Here is a 21,230-nt window from a genome sequence, read left to right on the forward strand (position 1 = left end):
GTGTGTGTGTGTGTGTGTGTGTGTGTGTGTGTGTGTGTGTGTGTGTGTGTGTGTGTGTGTGTATGCGTGCGTGTGCGTGAGAGAGAGAGAGAGAGAGAAACCCATTATTACAATTTAGTTTACCTTTCATCCTCAAGGTTCAGGATAAATCTTGTCTAAACCCTCACTTAAACTTGAATGGCATTTTACTGCATTAATTCCCAATCAACATCCTTTGTTGAATCCAAAATCTATATATTTATTTTAAGGTTGGTTAGGCTTAGTAGCCCTCCTCCTTCTCCTATATTTACTGGTAAAAAAAATACAATTTGAACTTCTAATGTAATATCCTGGGCAAAGTCCGTGCACTTCAAATACAATGACATCATTTGTGTTCCGTTAGTGACATAATGTTTATTTTCTTATTTGAAATACAATACAGTTTCAGGATAATTTACACAAAGTACACAATGTAATTGCATGAATTGACGTCTCGTAAATGTGTTGCTTGCATGTTGTAAAAATGTAAATACATAAATTGATTTACTCATCACTGAGATCGCAAAGAAAAAATATCCACGATATCTATAGTAATCGAGCATAAATTACAGACATTCTGACACATACAAGTAAATGATTCGTATAACCGATCACATCCGATGAATCAGGTGTTTGCAAGAAAACATACATTGGAAAATACCCTAACATGTGCAACTTTATAACTGTGACCCGAGAAGAAAATGTCCATTCATTGAATCAATAGGGCTATAAAACATTTAGTAATGGATTATGCTTGAACACTGTTCAATTGCTTTTTGTCTGATAAAATTGTAGGGCTCAATCTGTGATCTTCAATCCAAATTTAAGTCTACGCGTTGGGGAAGGGAAGGCTATCACATATCCAACATCCATGGTTAGGGAATAAGACCAAATATAGACATTAGGAAATATAAGTTTCTTGTCATAAATAATGTTTTAAAGAGAGAAATTCAGATCACACAAATAAGAAGATGGGGGGGGGGGGGGGGGGTCAGGTTTACAGATGGAAGGAATTCAATGTCACAGTGATCGATGCTTAGCGCTACAGTAAAAAATAATGCAAATCGAATACATGTGCTACAGTTGCATAAAAAAAGAAAATCTATCAATTTCGAGAACCACTCAAAGAGACGCTTTTAATTGGGCAAAAGCAAAAGGAAACGAAATCCATTCATTTCAAAATCGACCAATGGGGAAGGAGGAAAAAGGAAAAAGGACATAGCTTATTGCAGTCGTTTTTGTTTTTCCTGCATTAACAAAGACAGTGAGCACGGTTCAAATGCTTCAGAAACACATAAGAAATCCAGATTGCAGAAACACGTTCCCTATATAGTAATATATTACTATAATATGGGACGGTGGTTGGACGGTAATGTACTGCAAGTTCCGAGTTGCAGTATTCCGTGCATTACCTTGCCATCAACATGTTTTACGCAAGAGAACCTTCAGAACGGCCATTTTGAAAATCGATTCATACTTTTTAGAACCCCAAGTGAATATCTTGAAGGAAGATAACGGTACGGTGGACAAGAAGGAGACGACCAACGGGGCGAGCAGGACCATGCAGGGAAAGATACAAACTCCAACATGAGCTCTCTGTCGCAACATTGGCTAAAACACTCGTAATTTAATACAAGAGACTCCCCTTTAGAAAGGGCCCGAAAAAAGCACGGAAAAATCAACACGTCGAGCCCGAGTACAGGTGACTTCACATCGGTGACGCCACGTCAGAGCTCAGCTCCATGTCCAGAGTGAGGGAATCTGCGGAGGAAACACAGAAAACACACACTTTATGGTTGGGACTTGAGAAAATGACGCTTTGCCAGAGCCCGGATTGGCGGGGGCAGTCCCTGACACGCGTGCCAGTTTAACTGTTAACCATTTAGCATATTCTATTATCCAGAGCGACCTGATGAGAGTGGAGATATGTGGAACTGGGCACAAATTTCAAGTGAACGTTTCTACACGGCTCCTCTCTGAACACTCATTCTCCCGGATGGGGGACAGAGAGGTCAATGGGGAGGAGGAGGAGGAGGGGGGAGGAGGAGGAGGAGGAGGAGGAGGAGGAGGAGGAGGAGGAGGAGGAGGAGGAGGAGGAACATCGGTCCTCTGGATGACTCACCCAGGGGCCCTGGGTTGGACTCTGCTTCGTTATGCATCAGGGAGTCCAAGGTCCGCGGGGACATGGGAAACAGGTCGCTGGTGTTCCCCGAGTTGGTGCTATGGGCAAAACAAGAACACACACCCATCATTTCACGCGTGAATACGATACACACCAACAAATAAGCAATGGTTTATGGTTAGCATCAACGCCGGTTTATGTCAATAGCGTAATCGCCACACCGGCACGATTACAATCTTGGTTGTCTATCAGTTTTAACAGTTTTAACCAGAAGTGACAGCTGATTCAAACCGATAAGCATGCGGTAATCTGCCATTGCTAAGGGCGACACTTCTCTATTTACTGTCCTCCACGTACAGCAGACTGACCGTTATCAATAGGGTAACATCTTTCTGGTTCTCACAAAGTGTCACGGTGCCCTCGTCTTAACAACGTGTGAGCTTCAAATAATCAACTGCAAAATTCACTTCCACGAACAGACATTCATCTAGCTAGATGGATTGACAGGTTATGTGTGTAAAAGCGGCACAAAGCCAGTTAAGCAGTTAGTTTCAGGTAGAAGGAAGGACATTGACAAACGTCAATGCAAGTATGTTTCAAATCTCTTGTTAATGAATGGGCCACATGCCAGGGGAATTTCAACAGTAGTGAGTAGTATATATTTAAAAGCTTGAATTAACTAAATAAATAAAAAATTAACCGCAAGACATAGACGCAATCACCACTAAATTGTAGGCCGTTTTTATTATGGGATGCTAAGTAAAAACTCTTGCGGGAATGCGGTTCCTAATCAAGCCTCAAGCAGGTTTCCATACAAACACAAACACATCAGTGCACAACAGTTCCCCCTCTCCATCAGGTTAACGCTGCCTCGGTCGAAGTGCAATGAGCCTGTGATGTGAAACTGGTCACATAAAAAACAGTGACATTGGTAAGCCTCGATGACTGACGCATAGCAAAAGACTAGAGAGAAAAGCACTCGTTTAAGGCGAGTGTGGATACGGATTTATAAAAAAGACAATTCTCAGTAATGGGAAGTCTCTATACAAGCTTTCAAATGTTAATTGCTTAGGATGTATGAACTCATACAGAGATAAGATGGCTACCTACAGTGCAGCTACCTACCCTTCTCCTGTTGGAGACAATATTAACCCACTAGCCAAGAGAGATGCTGGCATGGCTTTATCAATAAAAAAGGATGAATCCCCAATATTAAAAATCGGAAAAATGACAAACAACCTATTCATTGATAGTCACAGTTTCATCGGTTTATATCGTTATGGGATTGTTGGTGATTTATGATAGGGGAAATGAAAATGGCAATTGCAAAAAACAAAAGGGTGACTCAAGGAAGACGAAGAAGAAATCATCAGTGGGAAATGACATGGGGGACTCTGGGAGACTGTTTGGGTGAAAGGTTCCTGAGGGGGGGGGGGGTTGGATAAGAACCAAAGAGACAGTAGGAGGAGTTAGGAGGTGAGTAGGACACTGTGGTGCCAGTGATGGTTGGGTGGGTGAAAGGGAGTGCCACGACACCCTCACAAAACAGGGACACACACACACACACACACACACACACACACACAGCACACACACAGAGCACACACGCCAGCTACAGAAGCGCATACCCTGGGAATGCGTTCCCAAGCAGATCACTGTCCGGGAAGTCCATGAACACGGAGGGACACCTATGGAAACAGGTGAGGATCTCACTGAGGGGGAACGTCGCAACACAACAAACAGAAATCAACCCCCCCACCCCCCCTCCCACCCCTCCCACCAACCGCTCCACGCCCGCACTACAGGACACCCCGTTATCGTAGCATCACCCGAGAAACGCCCGATGCAGACCAGGCCCTTGTGAGTGTGCACGCCCGGCGCCATCGGCACCACGGCCTTTAGACCTTTAGACCTTTAGACCCCCCACCAAAGCATAGATTTACTCATTAAACCACAAAGCGTTCACACCCAACTGTACATGTATTCCCCAAGTCTAATGTCTTTGAAGTTCTAACGGAAGAAAGGCGGAAGAGGCTGTTGATTTAAAAAAACAATGAAACATTCCGTGAGTGTTTCCAAGCGTTCTCTAGTCGTCTACATAAGGGTGCCTTTGTCCTCTTCTCCCCTCTAAGACGGAACTGAACGCTAACGGCCAATTTACACCGTAGACGTTTTGGACGCGTTTTTTTAGTCGGCCGTCAGACGTCCGACTTCAGCTAGAGATAGAAATCATTCAGACTAGTGCACTGATTCACACCGGCAGCGTTCTACGCCCCCGTCTCACGGCCGACCAAAGCTTAACTTTACGCTTCACTTCTGTTTTCAAGCGTTTCTGAAGCGTCTCGGTTATGACGTTATCTGATGAATCTTGAAAATACAGCGAAATAAACGGCGGCGGTGTGAATTGATGCGCCTGCGTTATGCTCACGTCTCTCGCTCGCCTGCGGTGTAAATTCCCCTTAATGGTGAGCGTCTCCGGGCCGCCTCATTAAGGCTCCATTCAGGTCTTAACAATGTAAACTCCAGTCATGTCGACAGGCGCGGGGGCATGACAACGCTACACCGAGCAGAGCGCTTCTTCGTCACTTGAGGTCTTGCATCAGTGGCGCCGCGGGCAGTTGCAACCGTGACTCAATCCAGATTGAACCAGATTGCAGTTCAACTTGTTTTTTTTGGGTAACGCGTTGTTTGAATCCTTTCCAAGGCTGAATGACGTGAATGTTTATTTTCGTGTTTTACATGAATTGAGCTAGAAAAGAATCACTCGTGTGTGTGACTAATGCTTAAAATGAATTCTTTGGAACCCTTGAGGGAAAAGAAATATTGAAATCATGTGTACATGATAATACCTTGTGTCTCTATAGGTTACGATACAACTTTATTAATCCCCCGTAGGAGAAATTTGTTAAAAATAAGGTTCAGGTTCAAATAAGATGAATAAGATGGGGGGGGGGGGGGGGTCGGGGGAAATGGCCCTTTTAATGGACAATTATGTCTGCACTCAACTCTGTTTTTTGTTTTTTTTCGGTTGCCTAGCAACCATAAATGCCCTCCCTTCAGTAGGAGTAGCGCTGTACCCAGCGGCGTGGCGGGCTCACCGCTCCCCCCCGCTGAACTAGTCTACTAGTCTCCACCGCCCTCCAGGATAAAAACACACTCACACACACAATGATGGGAAAACTACAGAGCAGGACTGAAACGCTTACTTCATGGGGGAAAAAGGATAAACACAAAAAAACGACAACAAGAGAAGAGATCATCACGTCACCCAAGGGGCTCCCGGGTCACAGAGGAGGAGCGCCACGCTTACGGTTTGTGTAAGCGCCGAACTTTAAGGGGACAGGATTGGTTACTCACGGGGTAACGCAGATGAACTTGGTCTTCAGGTACGGCTGAATGGCTGAAATGACAAAGGGGAGAGAGGCAGGCTTTGAAGGGTCGTTTCGTTCGGGGGAAGAAAAAAAAAAAAAAATAGAAATGGTATGAAGGTTTTATTATACGGTTCTACAAGACTGTAATTTTAAAACCCATAACCCTAGGGAACCCGCTCATATACTACATGAATAAATACATTTTCTAAGTGGGGGGCAGGAATTTTAAAAGGTCCATTGTGTAGACTTGAGCAGCTCACAAGTAAAGGTGTTTTTAAAATCGGCCGCGATCATTCGTTACGACTGCACATGAACAAAATAATTGCAACCAATTTCCGTTTTGCGAAAAAAAAGCATTTTCCATTTATTAGACAGGATTTCACTATTTTTTTTAGCATTGTTAAGAATCCGTATTTCACTTTTCTTCAAGGGAGGGTGTCTGTCCCCAGGTAAGGCCACTGTCTGCATACGTGGATACAGAAATACAATAAACAGAACCTTCAACACAAAACAACACACAAAAAAAAAACAAGGGCGCTCACTGTTCATGGGGTCTCCGCCCACGTCGGGCTCGGGGACGGCCTCGGGCCGGCAGTACTTCCCGAAGGCGTCCTCCTTGGGGATCTCGGGGAAGAGGTAGACGAGCGGCGACACCAGGATGTTGGTGGCGTCCATGATCTTGTAGCCCATGATGATCTCGGCGAAGGACATGCTGTTGAGCTGCTGCTTGGTGTAGGGCTCCACCGACTGGATCTGCGTCTTCCCTGCTGACGCAGACTTCAGTTTGGTTAGCGGCTCGCCGTTTGGTTAGCGGCTCGCCGTTTGGCGGGCGGTTTGTGCCCGGCGTCGCGAAAGGTGTGTGGACTGTGTGGTGGGACGACGTGCTGCGGGAGCCCAGTAGAGACCCGTGTTTGGAGTAGGTGTGTGTGTCTCTCTGTCGTTGTCATTCTTGTTCAGCTTGAAAAAGCGGATTATTGTATCATCTCCTTCATGACAGAGTTCTACACATTATAGATGATCTTACTCTTAACTCGGGCCGTCGAAGGTCCGTTTTTGACCCACAGAATGTTTTAAGCATTAAAAAGAAAGTGAATCTCATTCGTTCTATTACAGCTTTCGATCGACTTGACCGTTGTATGAATGACTGATGACGATGAATCCTCTTAGTCGCCTTCTTGAACCCACTGATCGGCCTGACAGGTGAAAGACTGACGATCACTCACCTAATCCCCTCTCTATAATCCCACTGATCGCCCTGACCGGTCCGTCACTGATGGTCAATCCTCTAATCGGCCCTCTTAAGGCCGCTGATGGGCCTGGCCGTTGGTCGTATGGACGGATGGACGGAGACCCTCACCGTTGATGTCCTTCTCCACCCAGGTGAAGGTGATGCCGCCCTCCTTGCTGCTCTCGCTGAAGCGCAGCAGGAAGGTGCCGGGGGGCTTGGGGCTGAGGATGGCCCTCTCCCTCTCTTTGCTGATGAAGCCCATGATGTACCTGCGCGCGTGGAGCACACCCAGAGTTTGGTCACCAGACGCAGGGGAGCCAAGCGCCCAATCAGCAGCCACTGATGGGCCCACATTGACATTACACCCCGGGCGAGACCCCCCTCTGAGCACCACCCCCCCTCCCCCCGAAAAAAACAACCACAAATATACTTTTTTTGGGGGGGGGGGGGGGGGGGGGGGGCATAAACAGCTATGTTTTATCATAACAATATGAGTGGAAGATAAACTTTTCTCAATTGCAAGAAATTCAAGGTGTGCCTGACTTTAGCCCACTCATTTCAGTATTAGTATTAGAGTATTGCTCTAGGCGCGTGCCATTGCTCCAAGTCTATTTTTCATAATGTCATTGTCATATTCACTTCCGACTTTTTGGTCTGTTGACATCAAATTTTGGATGATGGTGGTGGGCGGCGATTCTAGCTGAGTTTAACGTCTCATGCAATGTCGGGGCGGGGCAGCTCAGCGACCGCGTTCCTCCGTATGTTTATTCACATAACCCTGCAGGCTTCAATAAGGATTTCAATCCGCGCTAACAGTGGATCCCCCGTTCCCCCCCTTGTCCGTTCCATTCGGGAGACGCAGAGGTGAACTGTCCCCCCGCGCCCCCCTCCCCTTTCCCCTTCTCACACAGCTTCTGTGACGGCACCTCCTCAGCAAGCAGGGACGCCTGCAGCCAGAGGGGGCGCCAATGTGCCAATTCCCCACACAGCGATATGATAGATAATAGAAAACCGCTTCGCGGCGCGGTTGATTTTTTTTTTGCTCGTGTGCTCGTGCCGCCCCCCCCATGTGTCATGAAATAATGCCACCCCGGGCGGCTGCCAGCTTCGCCCGTGCCTAAAAAACGCCACTGGATGGGACCGTGGGAACCCCAGGCTTCCTCAAACGAACGCAACCACAGAGCTTGTGAAACTAAAGTGAAAAATTATTTCCGCTAAAATAAAGAGAAAACTGCAGATTTCCTCATCCTCATCCGCTTATCCGGGGTCGGGTCGCGGGGGCAGCAGCTCAAGCAGATTTCCCTCTGAAGTAATTGGAGTTTTCTCTTTATTTTGGCAGTTTCACTTTAGTTCCACAATCTCGGTGATTGCGTTCGTAGATAGAAAAGAGTATTTAAGAGGGATAAGGCGACAAACTCAAAAAAAATTTTACATCACGTTCTGATCCATCTCGGTTTCAACACGAGATTGAGGACACAAAAAGACCCCCGGGCGCGCCGTCTTACCCCTCGTTCCACAGGGCCAGGATGTACTTCTTCACCAGGTCGATGATGTTGTCCAACCACACCCAGAAGGAGAAGCCTTTCCCTGCCATGTTCTCCTAGAAAACAACCCAAGACATCTGGTCAAACCTCGCCTCCGTGTGCATAAAGACCGCTGACTCTGGAGTGCACTTCAGATAACTTACCTTACAGAACTTGGCCCAGGTGATCTGGCAGCCAGAGTAGTTAACGCACGGCCCTGAATCCGCAACAAAACGCATTCCTTAGTGGCGACATCGTTATCATGGTAAATGGTCCTCATTTATACAGCGCTTTTATCCAAAGCGCTTTTACAGTGTTGACTGACATTCACCCATTCATGCACACATTCACACACCGACGGCGGAGTCGACCACGCAGGGCGACAGCCAGCTGGTCAGGAGCAGTCAGGGTGAGGGCGTCTCGCTCAGGGACACCACGACACTCAGCTAGGAGGAGCCGGGGATCGAACCAGCAACCTGGCGGTTACCAGCCAACCCGCTCTAACTCCTGAGCTCATGCCCCCCTATCATCATCCTCATCCTCCTCATCCCACCCACGTGCACACTTGAAATAGCGATCACATCCCAACACCGTGAGGGGAGTGTGCGCATTGGGCCTTTGAGAGAGCCATGCGTGCATTTGGCGCTCACAGGCTTGGCCACCGTCCAGCTACCTCAACCCGAGACATCGATTGGTTTTTCACACAGTTAGCGATAAACAAAACCATAATTAGTATTCCAGACATTAGCGGGCGGTTCTTGTCTCTCTCTCTCTCTCTCTCTCTCTCTCTCTCTCTCTCTCTCTCTCTCTCTCTCTCTCTCTCTCTCTCTCTCTCTCTCTCTCTCTCTCTCTCTCTCTCTCTCTCTCTCTCTCTCTCTCTCTCTCTCTCTCTCTCTCTCTCTCTCTCTCTCTCTCTCTCTCTCTCTCTCTCTCTCTCTCTCTCTCTCTCAGGAGCTCACCTAGGAGCTTCTCTGCCAGAGTGGTGAGCTGCTCGATGGTCAGGCCTCTCTTGGTGGTGGAGGAGAACTGCCAGCTCAACACCTCTGCCACCTGGTCCCAGGTGCCCACCGGGGGCTTGGTGAAGAAGTTGACGTTCTGGAGGGACACCCGCGGACACACACACACAAGACACACGCAATCCAGAAATGAATGTAAAAATTTAAAATTAAAATAAAAACGCACCTCTTTATGTTCGCTAGAAATCAAAGCAAACCCCATATTTGCAGTAGTCACCAAATAATGCAAATAAGTCATTTTATTATTTGCATTGTTATTTTATAATAATGCAAATAAGTCATACAATAAGCTTGCCTATTGTATGAGATACTGTGAACAGAAAGTAAATGAACCAGCGTAAATTTCTTTATGTCGAGTAACGCACTAAACAACCGTGAACAATAATAATGATTTTAAAAAACATCATTTTAAAAGCAACAAAATGCACACATTTTCTATGAGGCACAAGGGGGCGCTATCGTACCTTGGGGTGATTGGTGAGCATGTTGTACCACAAGATGGAGGCCCAGGCGTTGGGCATCTGGCAGATGTTGGAGATGACCACAACTGGCAAGGAGTGGGTCTGCAATATCAAATCAATATCGATAGAATTAGACATGAACAACATATCCTCTAAAGAGTGTGGTTACAGTTGTGTAAATTGCCGAGATGGACGAGTTATGTTACATCAATTCAAAAAGGGGTCATCTCCTTCCCCTGGGTGTTTAACTGCACTATGTACGTTTTCCAATTAGCATCCTCTAGTGGTTTGAATAGCAGCTACAGATGGAGCTAGGAGGTGGGACAAAAGTGGACCAGGATAATGGATGGGTGCGTTTTACTCTTCGTTCTTGGAACTGTTCTAGTATAAATATTTGTGAATGATTTGTGAATGAAGTAAATGACTTCCCCCTTAAAAGCACACTGCACCTTGCACAAAAGCACCCACCCTGGGCTACGAAGCAGGTCATTCAGATAAGATTACACAAGAGTGGATGAACAGTGCACTTCTCACTTTACTTCAAATGGATGCGTCCCACGCAACACAGCCAGTTGACACAATGACTAACTACATACTACCTTTCATTTCCGGTATGCAACAACGACTGCATTGACATTGGTTTCTTGTGGTGTGGTGCCACACACACACACACACACACACACACACACACACACACACACACACACACACACACACACACACACACACACACACACACACACACACACACACACACACACACACACACACACACACACACAGGACTGCGCTAGAGCAGACATTCACTTGGTTACGAAAGCGGCATCAACGGCAACGCCAGTGTGGGTGCACGGTTGAATACGACAAGGAAGACCGAAGCAGGTGAAGCAGGTCTGACTGTCAGCTCAGTAGCAAGCGGTGTCAGCATGCGGTCGAATACTTAAAATTCACGTTTAAAATAACTGCATGAATTTGTGAATACTTATTAGTATTAGTATGTGGTTGATCAAACCAAAATCGTAGTCGCCGCTCCTGGCTATACTAAGGCCATGTCCACGTCAGTTTCCAAAAGCCACTAGTCAAAGTGACTTGCTCGTAGGCAGATCGCTCAGGAGAGACGGTAACAATGGTTTGATCACCAAGACCGGTGTTTGCCTTTACATAATTGCTCTACAATTTCCTCACCTAGCAATAATAGCATGACAGACGAAATGTGTTGGGACACTTTCATTTCGAAGCAGCCAACACATACATTCTTAGCATGGACGGTGCAGCGTGCAGCGGGGAATAGACCCAGCGCCGTTGAGCTGCTAGACAGTGCAGTAGCATCATCTGGTGTGCTCTCCACCAGTCGCACGTCGTAGCGCCGTGCCTCATAGCAACCGCTGGGGTGATTGTGAACCGCGGCCCCTTGTTGTGGGTTGACATGATATCAGAACGACGCCCTCACTAGCAGGAGGCCCCAGCTGCCACTGAACCAAATCCCCACAGTTTGCTGTCCTGACTCCACAATATGCGCGGCATGCTCCCCGCGGACGTCAGGACAGCATAAACACTACGTTGTCCGCGGCAGACTGAAAACTCATCTGCTCAGACTGCATCTGGAAGGATGCATCTGCCCATGGGAAATAAACTATTATATACAGGGGTGCACATAACTGGTAAGCAAGTACGCAATGCGCGCCCGTACTCAGGGATGTGTAACGTCACTTGTGTCACTACCACGCTTTTGTGTAACTAACCGTGTAACTAACCGTTTTGTGTAACCAACAAAAATACACGCATTTCTCGTCTACTTTGGCATTTTGCCACTTACAAAGAAAAGGCAAACGGAGCCGGAGCAGAAGAAAATAGTTTGGTGCCGTGGCTCGAAACAAATGTTGTGCGCACTGAAATGTCCGCCGCGCACCGCGCTCTTACTGGAGAATTGCGCAGAATCAGCTGATCGCAACGTCCCGTTACTGTGAGACATTTCAATCGCGCCGTGGTCAAGCTGCAGCAGTTTTATTTACAAAAAGGTGGAGCGAAAAACACCGCTGTGCTTGAGAAGTTATGCGTTGAAAATGGGATCTCCTTTGTGAAAATGGGTACGTTTCATAACATCAGATGGAATTAAAACAACGCTACGTGTGGAGTGAGTACCAAACAGCATCTCCTGGTACGCACCTGAGTAACTCACTAAAAAAATGTATGTGCACCCTGAGATATACATACATACTTTGTCTATCTGTTCTAAAATGTAACACAGTTTTTGCTTATTTCATTAATTGTACATACTGTAATGAGTCTTGCAATTTCTGGGCTGTATCTTTATGGTTCAATGCATTTCTTGCAAGTCACTCGGGCTAAAAGCGTCAGCTCAATAAATGCACTGTGAGAAGAAGGAACCGAGCATGTATGGACCGCACCGTTTCCACTTTCCCCGATACCGGCCCCTCCCTCCAGCCCCTCCCGCCCGCCCCTCCTCACCTCCAGGTCGATCTTCAGGCCCTGGTGGTAGACCTCCGTCTCGAAGGTGATGAGGTGGAGCTCCTCTGTGACGATCAGAGACGCCTGCACAGAGCGTACGGGTCAGGGCACAAGAATCAGGAAATGAAGCGTTAAAAAAAAAAATATCAACAAGAACATACTTTTGATCTTGCAAGAGGAAGCATGCTGGATTGAACGACTACAATATACATAGAGATATATATTTTTATTATTATGTTATCTTATTATGACTCAATTGCCGGAAGAGTGAAGAGGTACAGAAGAAGTGGGTTGAAAGAGAGAGGACTTCTGATTAGGACAAGGTCTCTATGTGGTTAACACGTGTGTGTGCGTGTGCGTGTGTGTGTGTGTGTGTGTGTGTGTGTGTGTGTGTGTGTGTGTGTGTGTGTGTGTGTGTGTGTGTGTGTGTGTGTCTCTATGTGGTTAACACGTGTGTGTGCGTGTGCGTGTGTGTGTGTGTGTGTGTGTGTGTGTGTGTGCGTACTCACGTCGCTATTGGTCCGGCCGCCGTTGCCGCACCTCTGCTCTCTTAATGTCTGCATGGCAACGGAGAAGTCGTTAGTCGTTAATCCTTAGTCATTAGCGGCAGAACGCTATTATTAAAAACAGGCTCCCGCTCGTGCCAGCTGATAACCGCTGCGTACGGCTCACCAGGTGTTTGAACTCGGCAGACAGGCTGCCGTTGTTCGACTCTTCCATGTTCATGACTTTGGTGTTGGTGCCCAGGATGTTGAACTTCCTCGACCTGGAAAATAATACCAGAATAAAAAATGTCACCGTTGGCTCACAGCTGGCTCTCCAACCACGGAGGTAATGGAAAGGTGACAGACGTATTTGTAACACAGTGAATCTAAATGAGTTCGACAACAGGCGATGTGTCGTGGGGCAGAATCTCACCCTCGAATTGCAGCCACATCCCCCGATTCCCTGAAAAATTATAATGATAAAAAAGAGAAAAATATAAATGAAAATCGAGTCATTCTTGGTCCTACTTGTAATCATGACATCGAGTGTGAGTTGTGTGAGGCTGAACTCACTTATCAATACAGACTTTGATCTTCAGCTGGTAATTCAGTTCAGGAAACTTTACCAGTAACCTGCACAAATGAACCATCAAACATTACCCGGTATTTTCTTTAAAGGTTGGGGATTGTAAAAACCGTCTATTATTGAATACAACGCCTCGTCATGAATCTTTACCTGACTTTGTTGGTGAACTGCACTCCTGTTTTGATGACTAGCGGTCTGTCTGGATGCATGGGCATACAGGGCTGTCTTTCCACCACAAAGGCACTGGAACAGAAAGTATAAATATTTGATATAAACACACACACACACACACACGCCCACACACACAGAAACCAGAGAAGCAGAAGAACATCTTGAAGACAATCCAGGATCATACCCAAACCAAATTCTTCTGACAATCGCCTGTCCAAAACCATTAAAAGCAGCAAAACCACACATACTACACCAATATACTAGCCTCATGAGACCAGCCTGATCAGACCAGTCCACATGGTGTTCTCTTATCAGTCTGGCCGTGAGCCCACTGAAAGCCTCTCCTCAACACGTCAAACTGACGAGTTGAAGTTCACGATGAACATTTCCGCACACAATTTCAACAAACAATGTTGAACAATGGCTGAGCCCTCAACAAGCACTCAACAAAGAAAGAAAAAGCGTTTGATGGGAAACGCACGGAATAACAATGCCCAAAGACGGCCAGGAATTTTAACGGGAGGCTTTTATCGGAAGCATTGCTTTCGTATTGCTTGAACCCCAAAAATTCCAAATTCCAAAAGAGCAAAGACATCAAGGGCATCACTCGGTTATTTATCAAGATCAGCCTCGATTGAACAACATAAGGCTGTGCCCATAGTTTGGAAATCAATTGCTGCCAAGCCACAGCCAGCGAGAAATTTCCTGCGAAACGCAAACCAGAATATCTGGATGGCACTGCAAACATACACCGCGTCCCCTTGGCTAACCTCTTCATGAGGTTCCTGAACAGGTCGACGATCTTCTCCTCCAGGGCGGGCCGGTGCTGGATGATGGGGTCGCCCTTGTAGGAGACCTTCTGCTGCAGCTCCTCCAGCTTCTTGATCTGCTGCCGGATCTGGAGCTGGGACTCGGCCAGAGACGTGATCCTGGGTGCAGAGGAAAGGGTGCAGGGTGACGAGATAAGACTCCTGCCTTTCTACAGTTAAATTCACCTTCTGCCACTCTGGTCTCAAAGCAGGGGGTCAGAATAATGGATTATGCGATTATTCGTTCCCGAGGATCATAGTCGACATTTGGAACTTTCATTTTATTTTATTCCCGTTGAAATAAACACGAAGTAACGGACGTAACGTAATGTTGGTTCTGTGACACTTTTTTTTATGAATCATGCGTAAAAACAGTATTTGAACAGTGTCAGCACACATTGAATAATGTATTTATAAAGAGAGAGTATAAATAAATGAGTTATTCACATCCCTCATCGGAAGGCAGCAGATTTTGAATGTATCATAGGAACTTTGGGGGAAAATAATAAAACTTTCCTAGCTCACGGGGGGCAGGATATCCTAGAAGTTAGCGGCTTGTTTATAAGTCACTTTGGATCAAAGAGCCTGATAAAGTGAATTCCAAATGGTAAACAATCTCTTTGCGAATTGTAATGCATTCCTTTATTTGACTTTGTCTCACAAAAAGAAAAAAGTCAAAGCTGCGAATCCTGCACTGTGGCTCCCGACCCAAAGCGTTGTCGTCACCGGCTTGAAGCGGTGTAGGGTTACCATGTCTCCAGGCGGTCCAGGCAGATGTTGGGCGGCCCGCCGATGCAGGCGATCTGCTGCCTCCTCTTCCAGTCGGCCAGCTCCTCGTCCGTCAGGTTCTTCTGGACAAAGTCCATGGCGGTCAGCAGGCCCCCCATCTCCGTCACGATTTGCTGGAAGCAGAGCAGACCCACGACACCCGTCAGTCCGCCGTCAAGAGAGGACGTTTTTCTGTCTTCAGGATTATTATTATTAAAGAAGCAGCCAACTGTCCCTTCAACCGCTGACCATGTGAAGTATTTCTGTCTGGACAGGCGTCTAATCACTTATTGTTCTCACGTCCTGCCGTCTCATTTCCACCTTTCATTTTTTATTATTAAAAAGAATAAGAAAAAAATAATAATAATAATTGTATTGGCAGTACAGTGAAAAGTGACAGGGAAGTGGGTTGAAGAAGAGGGGGAATGACATGTAACCCGTCGAGTCGGTACAAGGCATATTGCCTATGTGTTTAACGCACTAGCGGGTTAAACAACCAAACCAACCCTTCACTACACACTTCTACTTATTTTCAGTTGTAAGTTTAACCAGTAATTGAGTGCATTTCTGTAATTGTACATCCCTTCAATAAGGTTTGATGCCGTTCATTGTTCTACAACCAAGGACGAATGGCTTGCATGACGAGATTCAGCCTTCACACTGGCTGACTTGTCATCTGGAGAAACTCGAGCCTAGGACCTTTTCACTCCCATCTCCCTCCCCTCATTATAAGTCAGGTCAATACATTGACGTGGCTCTGGTTACACGCCAGCAGCCATCCGGCCTGACTAATCGCACCCTCCTCAGCTGGTCCAGGGCGCTCAGCATCTGCTCCAGCTGGGCCATCTTCTGCCTCGTGGCCGCGGCCTGGCTGTTGCCGTTCAGGTCCTGGGACAGCTCTGAAAAGCGGGAGAGGATGGAGACATTTTTTGCTTACTTCTCTGAAAATGTATAGGCAAAAAAAATACAAAAAAAACACAAGAATCGATCTCCCAAGTCAGTTTTTTTATCAGCATTAAATAAAAACCATTGAATGCAGTGCACACCTCCTTGACTTTTCAGGGTCTTGTAGTTGAAGTCAAAGTCGTCCTGTAGATTCTCAAGCATTTTCATCTTCTGTTCCATGTCCTGGCAAACGACACACAGGCATTTAACATCCCTCATGTTGTTCTCCGTTCCAACATGGAGTCGATGCATAGGTAACATGCTTTGATACACACAAATAAATAAATATATATATTTATGGGTTATATATTGATGCTCTATTCAGCTACGTGGACAGTGAGGCCCTACCTGCACCCTCTTCCTGATGTCCTGGAGGTTGTGCTCTAGGATCTGTTGTTTCTCCGTAACCACGGTCCCAGAGGGATGCGCCGCCTGGCCGTCCTGCAGAGGCAATACCACCGTCATCATCATCATCATCATCATCATCATCATCATCATCACCACCACCACCGCCACCAACACCCGTTAATCCTTCACACTGATTCATGTATATAAATATATCATACTGTCATCACAACGGTACGGAATGATCTCCAGACTCTGTAAAGAGAGCAGAGAGCGGTACAAGAGCAGGGTGAGAGAACCTGATTGATCCGTACTATTTCATAAATAGTTGTATTTCACACTACTGTAGTTAGGAAATGTATTTGCTTCAATGTCATTTTTGTATTTATTCATATTGGATATGTTTTCATATTTGTGGTATGAAGTGGTATTTCGTTGTAATGATACTTTCTTTGTACTTGATTCAACATCAAGGTCCAAGTGCTAACCTTGGGGATGTTTTTGTCCAAATCCAAAGATATGTAGACATGATCCAGACACATGTACCTTTTCTCTATAGTTTTGGCTATAACAATCTGATCTATGACTTAGAACTGAACAGCTAACAGTTAATAACAGCCAACACAACACCAGTGTTGCACTTGTGTTTGCTATTTGTTCCCCGTCTATTCTGAAACGCCCCTTTGTCCAAAAATCAGGGAAATCAACTCATTTTTCAGTTCAATAACTGGACAGATTTCTCCATAAAAATACACTGCACGATTTCAGGCCCAGGCATTGGACACCGGCATCGGCATCAACGGATCCCTATGGGTCCAGATGACGACATCCCTATGCCTCCAGATGAACCCTATCCCCACCACACACACACACGCACGCACGCACACACACCTGGGCGGCGGTGGTGGCCGTCTGCAGCAGCCTCTGCTCCTCCCACAGGCAGCGAGCCACGATGCGCGCGATCTCCATGGGCTTCTCCAGGTACTTGCTCTGGAGGTGCTGCTTGATGCGCCGCAGGTTGTGCTGGTACAGGACGTTGTTCTCCTGCAGGAAGCGGCTGTACTGCTGGTCGATCTCGCCCAGGAGGTTGTGGAACACCAGCGTGGCGTGGGACTCCTTGTTGGCGGCGTAGGCCCTGGTGGATCACAATAGCCGCCGCCGACGGGGGTCAGGATATTTTACATACGAGGTGATTTTTTTAGTGTGGTGTGTACTGGTGCCGAAATACCGCCATGCAGAAATACAAGAGTAAAACATTGTACGGGATATAGAATAAAGATAAAGATATAAAAAAGGAAACAGTGTGCGGTTGTGAAAATGGCAGGGGGGTGCCTGTTTATTTAGTTGTAATGATGGCTACTGTTAAAGGTTGCATTGGTTTGCCAAAAAGCAAAACCTTTGGAGTAGGTCTACTGGCTGAGCATACAATTCCTTATGATAAGGAATTGTATGCTCAGCCAGTAGACCTACTCTTTGGTACCAAACTTTCAGTTGTGCGCTCTTCTGACGAGCCTGAGGCCATTGTGCAGCAGGTTAAAGCGCAGCGTCTCTCCCTGCCTGCACTGCCGTCACGTGAGTCAAGTCACGTGACCAATCAAATCGCAGCAGTAGAAAATCTTGTTTTGTCATATCGTGATATTATCGCAAATGCAATTAATCGTTCAGCCATACTCATACTACTATGTCAAAAGGCACCATGATAAGATCATGGTGCCTTTTGACCTAGTAGTATGATAATTGGTGATAAACTTCCTGGTAACTTCCTGGCTCACTACCAGTAAATGTGACCAATGTGAAACTGAAAAACACAGCATGTACCCATACCGGAGTGAATGCAAGAGCATTGTTGATATTTTAATTGACCACGACTGGTCATATTGAGTAATTTAGCCGATACTTTTAGCCAAAGAAACGTACAATGAAAACGGAAACAAGTCAATAACGTTTAGGTAAGGGGCAATGCCCTTTTTTCAGTCAAAGATGACAAGATGCCTACAAGTTGGACTGCTGGGGACACTGGGGGATTAAACACAGTCCCTTTCAGCTGGGACATACACCCTACCCACCCTGATCATCACCAACCGATCCCGTGTCTGGGGGACAGTGGCGCGTATCTGAGGAACACCTACCAGTCCTGGCTCTCGATCCACGGAGCAAGGAACTGCCGTAGCTCCATGGGGAAGCTGTCGCTGTACAGGTGGTAGAGCTGTTCCAGGTACCTGGTCTCCAGCTGCTGCAGCTGGTTCCACTGAGCCATCGTGACCCCTGAAGCCTCTTCAAAACACCACACAGACAATTCAAGAACAAAACGTTTAAAATTAGGAAAACATTGAGGAATATCAAGTGTTCGCTGTTTTTTCTTGAAACGATGTACACTTCAAAGGACGTGGGAAATAAATGCCACAACAGCATGTGTGGCACATGTGAAACAGACCCAAACAGACAGGTGTGCTTTTGCAGGAAACTACAACATGACAAGAAGAACCAAACAAAAAGGAAGCTTCTGGATTAGTAATGCTTGTACTACTTCCTTTTCAGCGAAAGCTCCACCTCCTCCAAGAATTAAGTGCCTTCCCAGCTGTCAACTAGCTTACCTGATCGGCTGATGGATAAGATGTCATCCCCCTCCCCTAGATATCTTGTATTACCCTCATAAAGCAAAAGCAAGCAAGACAAACACACAAGTGTACATGTTGTCCTACATCCTGCTGACACGGTTGGTTGATGTATTCCAGAGAAACATTGCTACAACAGTTCACCTGTTCACATGAAAATATGTACTTCTATTACAGGCAGGGGACGAAATGTACAGGTTTCCGAGGGATTATTCTACAGACTTGTTGCCCAAAAAGGACTCCAATACATTGCAACATTGGTACAATTACTAAGAGAAGGGATGAGTTTTTTTTTACTTTTAGAAGACAAGCCATATCTAGGCCTAAACCAATCACACAAATAACTGAAAACATACAAGGCAACTGCAGATGTATCCTTCTTTTCCCATTACTACTAAAATTGACCTCCTATAACAATCATTAGTAATCCAATATGATTGATTAATTTATCATGGCCATCCACAAGGCCAAACTTAATTCAATGGCCACCAAAGGTTGATCAGAGTGTCCTAGTCACAAACACTGTGTCACTATGTTGGAGGTTGGAAGTTCAACAGTACACAAATAAAAACACTACACTACAATGCAACAACACTGATATTACAGATTTGTAGAGACTCCATTTACAAATGTGTAAACAGTTTGTCCTCCTCATTTAGTTTCAAGAAGCACATGTGTTAATAAACGAGACCAAGAACAATAATCGAGGGACGTTGTGTACTTTTTAGTTTAACTTGTCATGTTATAATTTCACTGACTTCTTGTTCGATTCCCAGATCTGTACACTATCTGTAATCTATCTACAACATGCCAATCTCAGCACTTAAATCTGATAACATTAGGTCCAGATGATTACTGCTAATTAAGGTGGTTAAAACCATTCATTCATGCTGTTGACATCTTGCCTATCTAAATAAAATCAAAAAAAGTAATGGTAAGACCCAACTGTACGGCAGAAATTGGCACTGCAATCATAACCATCGTTTTGCAGATGATGTCCAGCCAAGACAGCAAACTGAGGCTCTCTTCCCCATCATGTTAGATACATCCAGTCTAAGGACTCGTTCCCTTGCAGCAGGTATAGAGATGGGCGTCACGACTAGTAAGCTAACAAAATCATAATAAACAGGGTAAACACAGGAAAAAAAAATCTAAAGGAAAGTGCACTTGTATACAGCAGGACTGACATCAGTGATAAACAAACATAAGGAAGCAGGAACACAAATCAAACCAGATTTTTCAGGTCTATGACACAACTTTGTACGTGAACCCTAGATGACATGTGTGGATGGCATCAATGGCCTACTCGCCTACACGTCCCACAATTGAAAGTGCAACAGCGTCGACTGCGTTCACTGCAATGGATACTCTAGAAAGAGGCTGAACTCATTTTCAGCATTTAACGAAATGAAAAAAACCATACACAGATAACAATGAACAGTAGGCTATAACTTCATGACACGTACCTGGCTTGTTTTTCCTCGTTTGGAAAGTTTGTCAGCAACGAATAATAATGTGGAATGCAGATTGGTGTTAATAAGAAGCCGAAAGTCCTAGATCTATATTTGTTTTTGATACAAAATAAATCAATCTCGTCGTATTTGTTATACGGCGAAGACTTCTCCTGTGCGCGTAGTTATTTTTCCAGCCCACCCCTGCACTGCAGCCACTCCAACCACCCACGACCCGTCAATTCAACGATTGACGTGTACAGGAACCAATCGCGAGCCACAAGAGTGCTTCGGCCTATTATTGTTTCGTTTACTGCCGTCGAAGGCGGGATAATATATTTAAGGGGCGGGGTCTTTTGTTGCTTTCGCAACGGCGCTGTTCTAGGATGTCACTCCCTCCGCCCGGGCCTGAAATGGCTCGAAATCCACCAGCTACGGCGGGAGGGTGTAGCGTTAAACAGAATAGCCAGTCTGGAAGTCATCTGAATTACTGGCAGTGTTACGTCATCACGGGTTTATACGCCGAAGCATGGACTCCTTCACTTACAAACAACACCGACAAAAAAACACGGACCTTTTAATAACTAGCACCACGAAGAATCAAAGAAAATATAAACTTTATTATTTTTTTTAATTATTATTATTGACATGACACTATGATATATGACTATAAAATAACAAGAAATACATACATATTCAACTTAAAAACAGCTACACGTAGCTAGGAAGCATATCTGTTAAAGTTGGTGAGCAGAATATTTTAACAAAATAATAAAAAGTAGAATATTTATATTTCAAGAAACACTCTCTGAATGTCAAGCAATAACAAACAGCACTGTTTATTGCC

At 45.6% G+C, this 21,230-nt stretch overlaps 1 protein-coding gene across 3 annotated transcripts; it reads right to left on the reverse strand.

Annotated features, from left to right (window-relative positions):
• Positions 1–367: 367 nt before the first annotated feature.
• stat3 (signal transducer and activator of transcription 3 (acute-phase response factor)) lies at positions 368–20,579 on the reverse strand. 3 transcript variants are annotated; one of them, XM_084472618.1, is made up of 24 exons: positions 20,399–20,579; positions 18,447–18,591; positions 17,209–17,452; positions 16,321–16,413; positions 16,074–16,155; positions 15,826–15,926; positions 15,010–15,161; positions 14,221–14,379; positions 13,430–13,522; positions 13,267–13,326; positions 13,127–13,156; positions 12,881–12,974; positions 12,718–12,765; positions 12,209–12,292; positions 9,743–9,841; positions 9,222–9,357; positions 8,427–8,479; positions 8,245–8,339; positions 6,869–7,008; positions 6,054–6,275; positions 5,498–5,540; positions 3,769–3,828; positions 2,141–2,238; positions 368–1,779 (listed from the first exon to the last, which is right to left on the reverse strand). In XM_084472618.1, the coding sequence occupies exons 2-24, from the start codon at positions 18,572–18,574 to the stop codon at positions 1,727–1,729; spliced, it is 2,367 nt and encodes a 788-aa protein (XP_084328744.1). In that variant the 5' UTR covers positions 18,575–18,591; positions 20,399–20,579; the 3' UTR covers positions 368–1,726. The 3 variants fall into 3 exon arrangements, with proteins under 3 accessions (XP_084328744.1, XP_084328743.1, XP_084328745.1); XM_084472617.1 differs by having other exon boundaries at positions 3,769–3,852; XM_084472619.1 differs by lacking the exon at positions 3,769–3,828.
• Between the last annotated feature and the right edge of the window lie 651 nt (positions 20,580–21,230).

This window comes from Micromesistius poutassou (assembly GCF_964030765.1).
Source record: "Micromesistius poutassou genome assembly, chromosome: 1".
Taxonomy (NCBI): domain Eukaryota; kingdom Metazoa; phylum Chordata; class Actinopteri; order Gadiformes; family Gadidae; genus Micromesistius; species Micromesistius poutassou.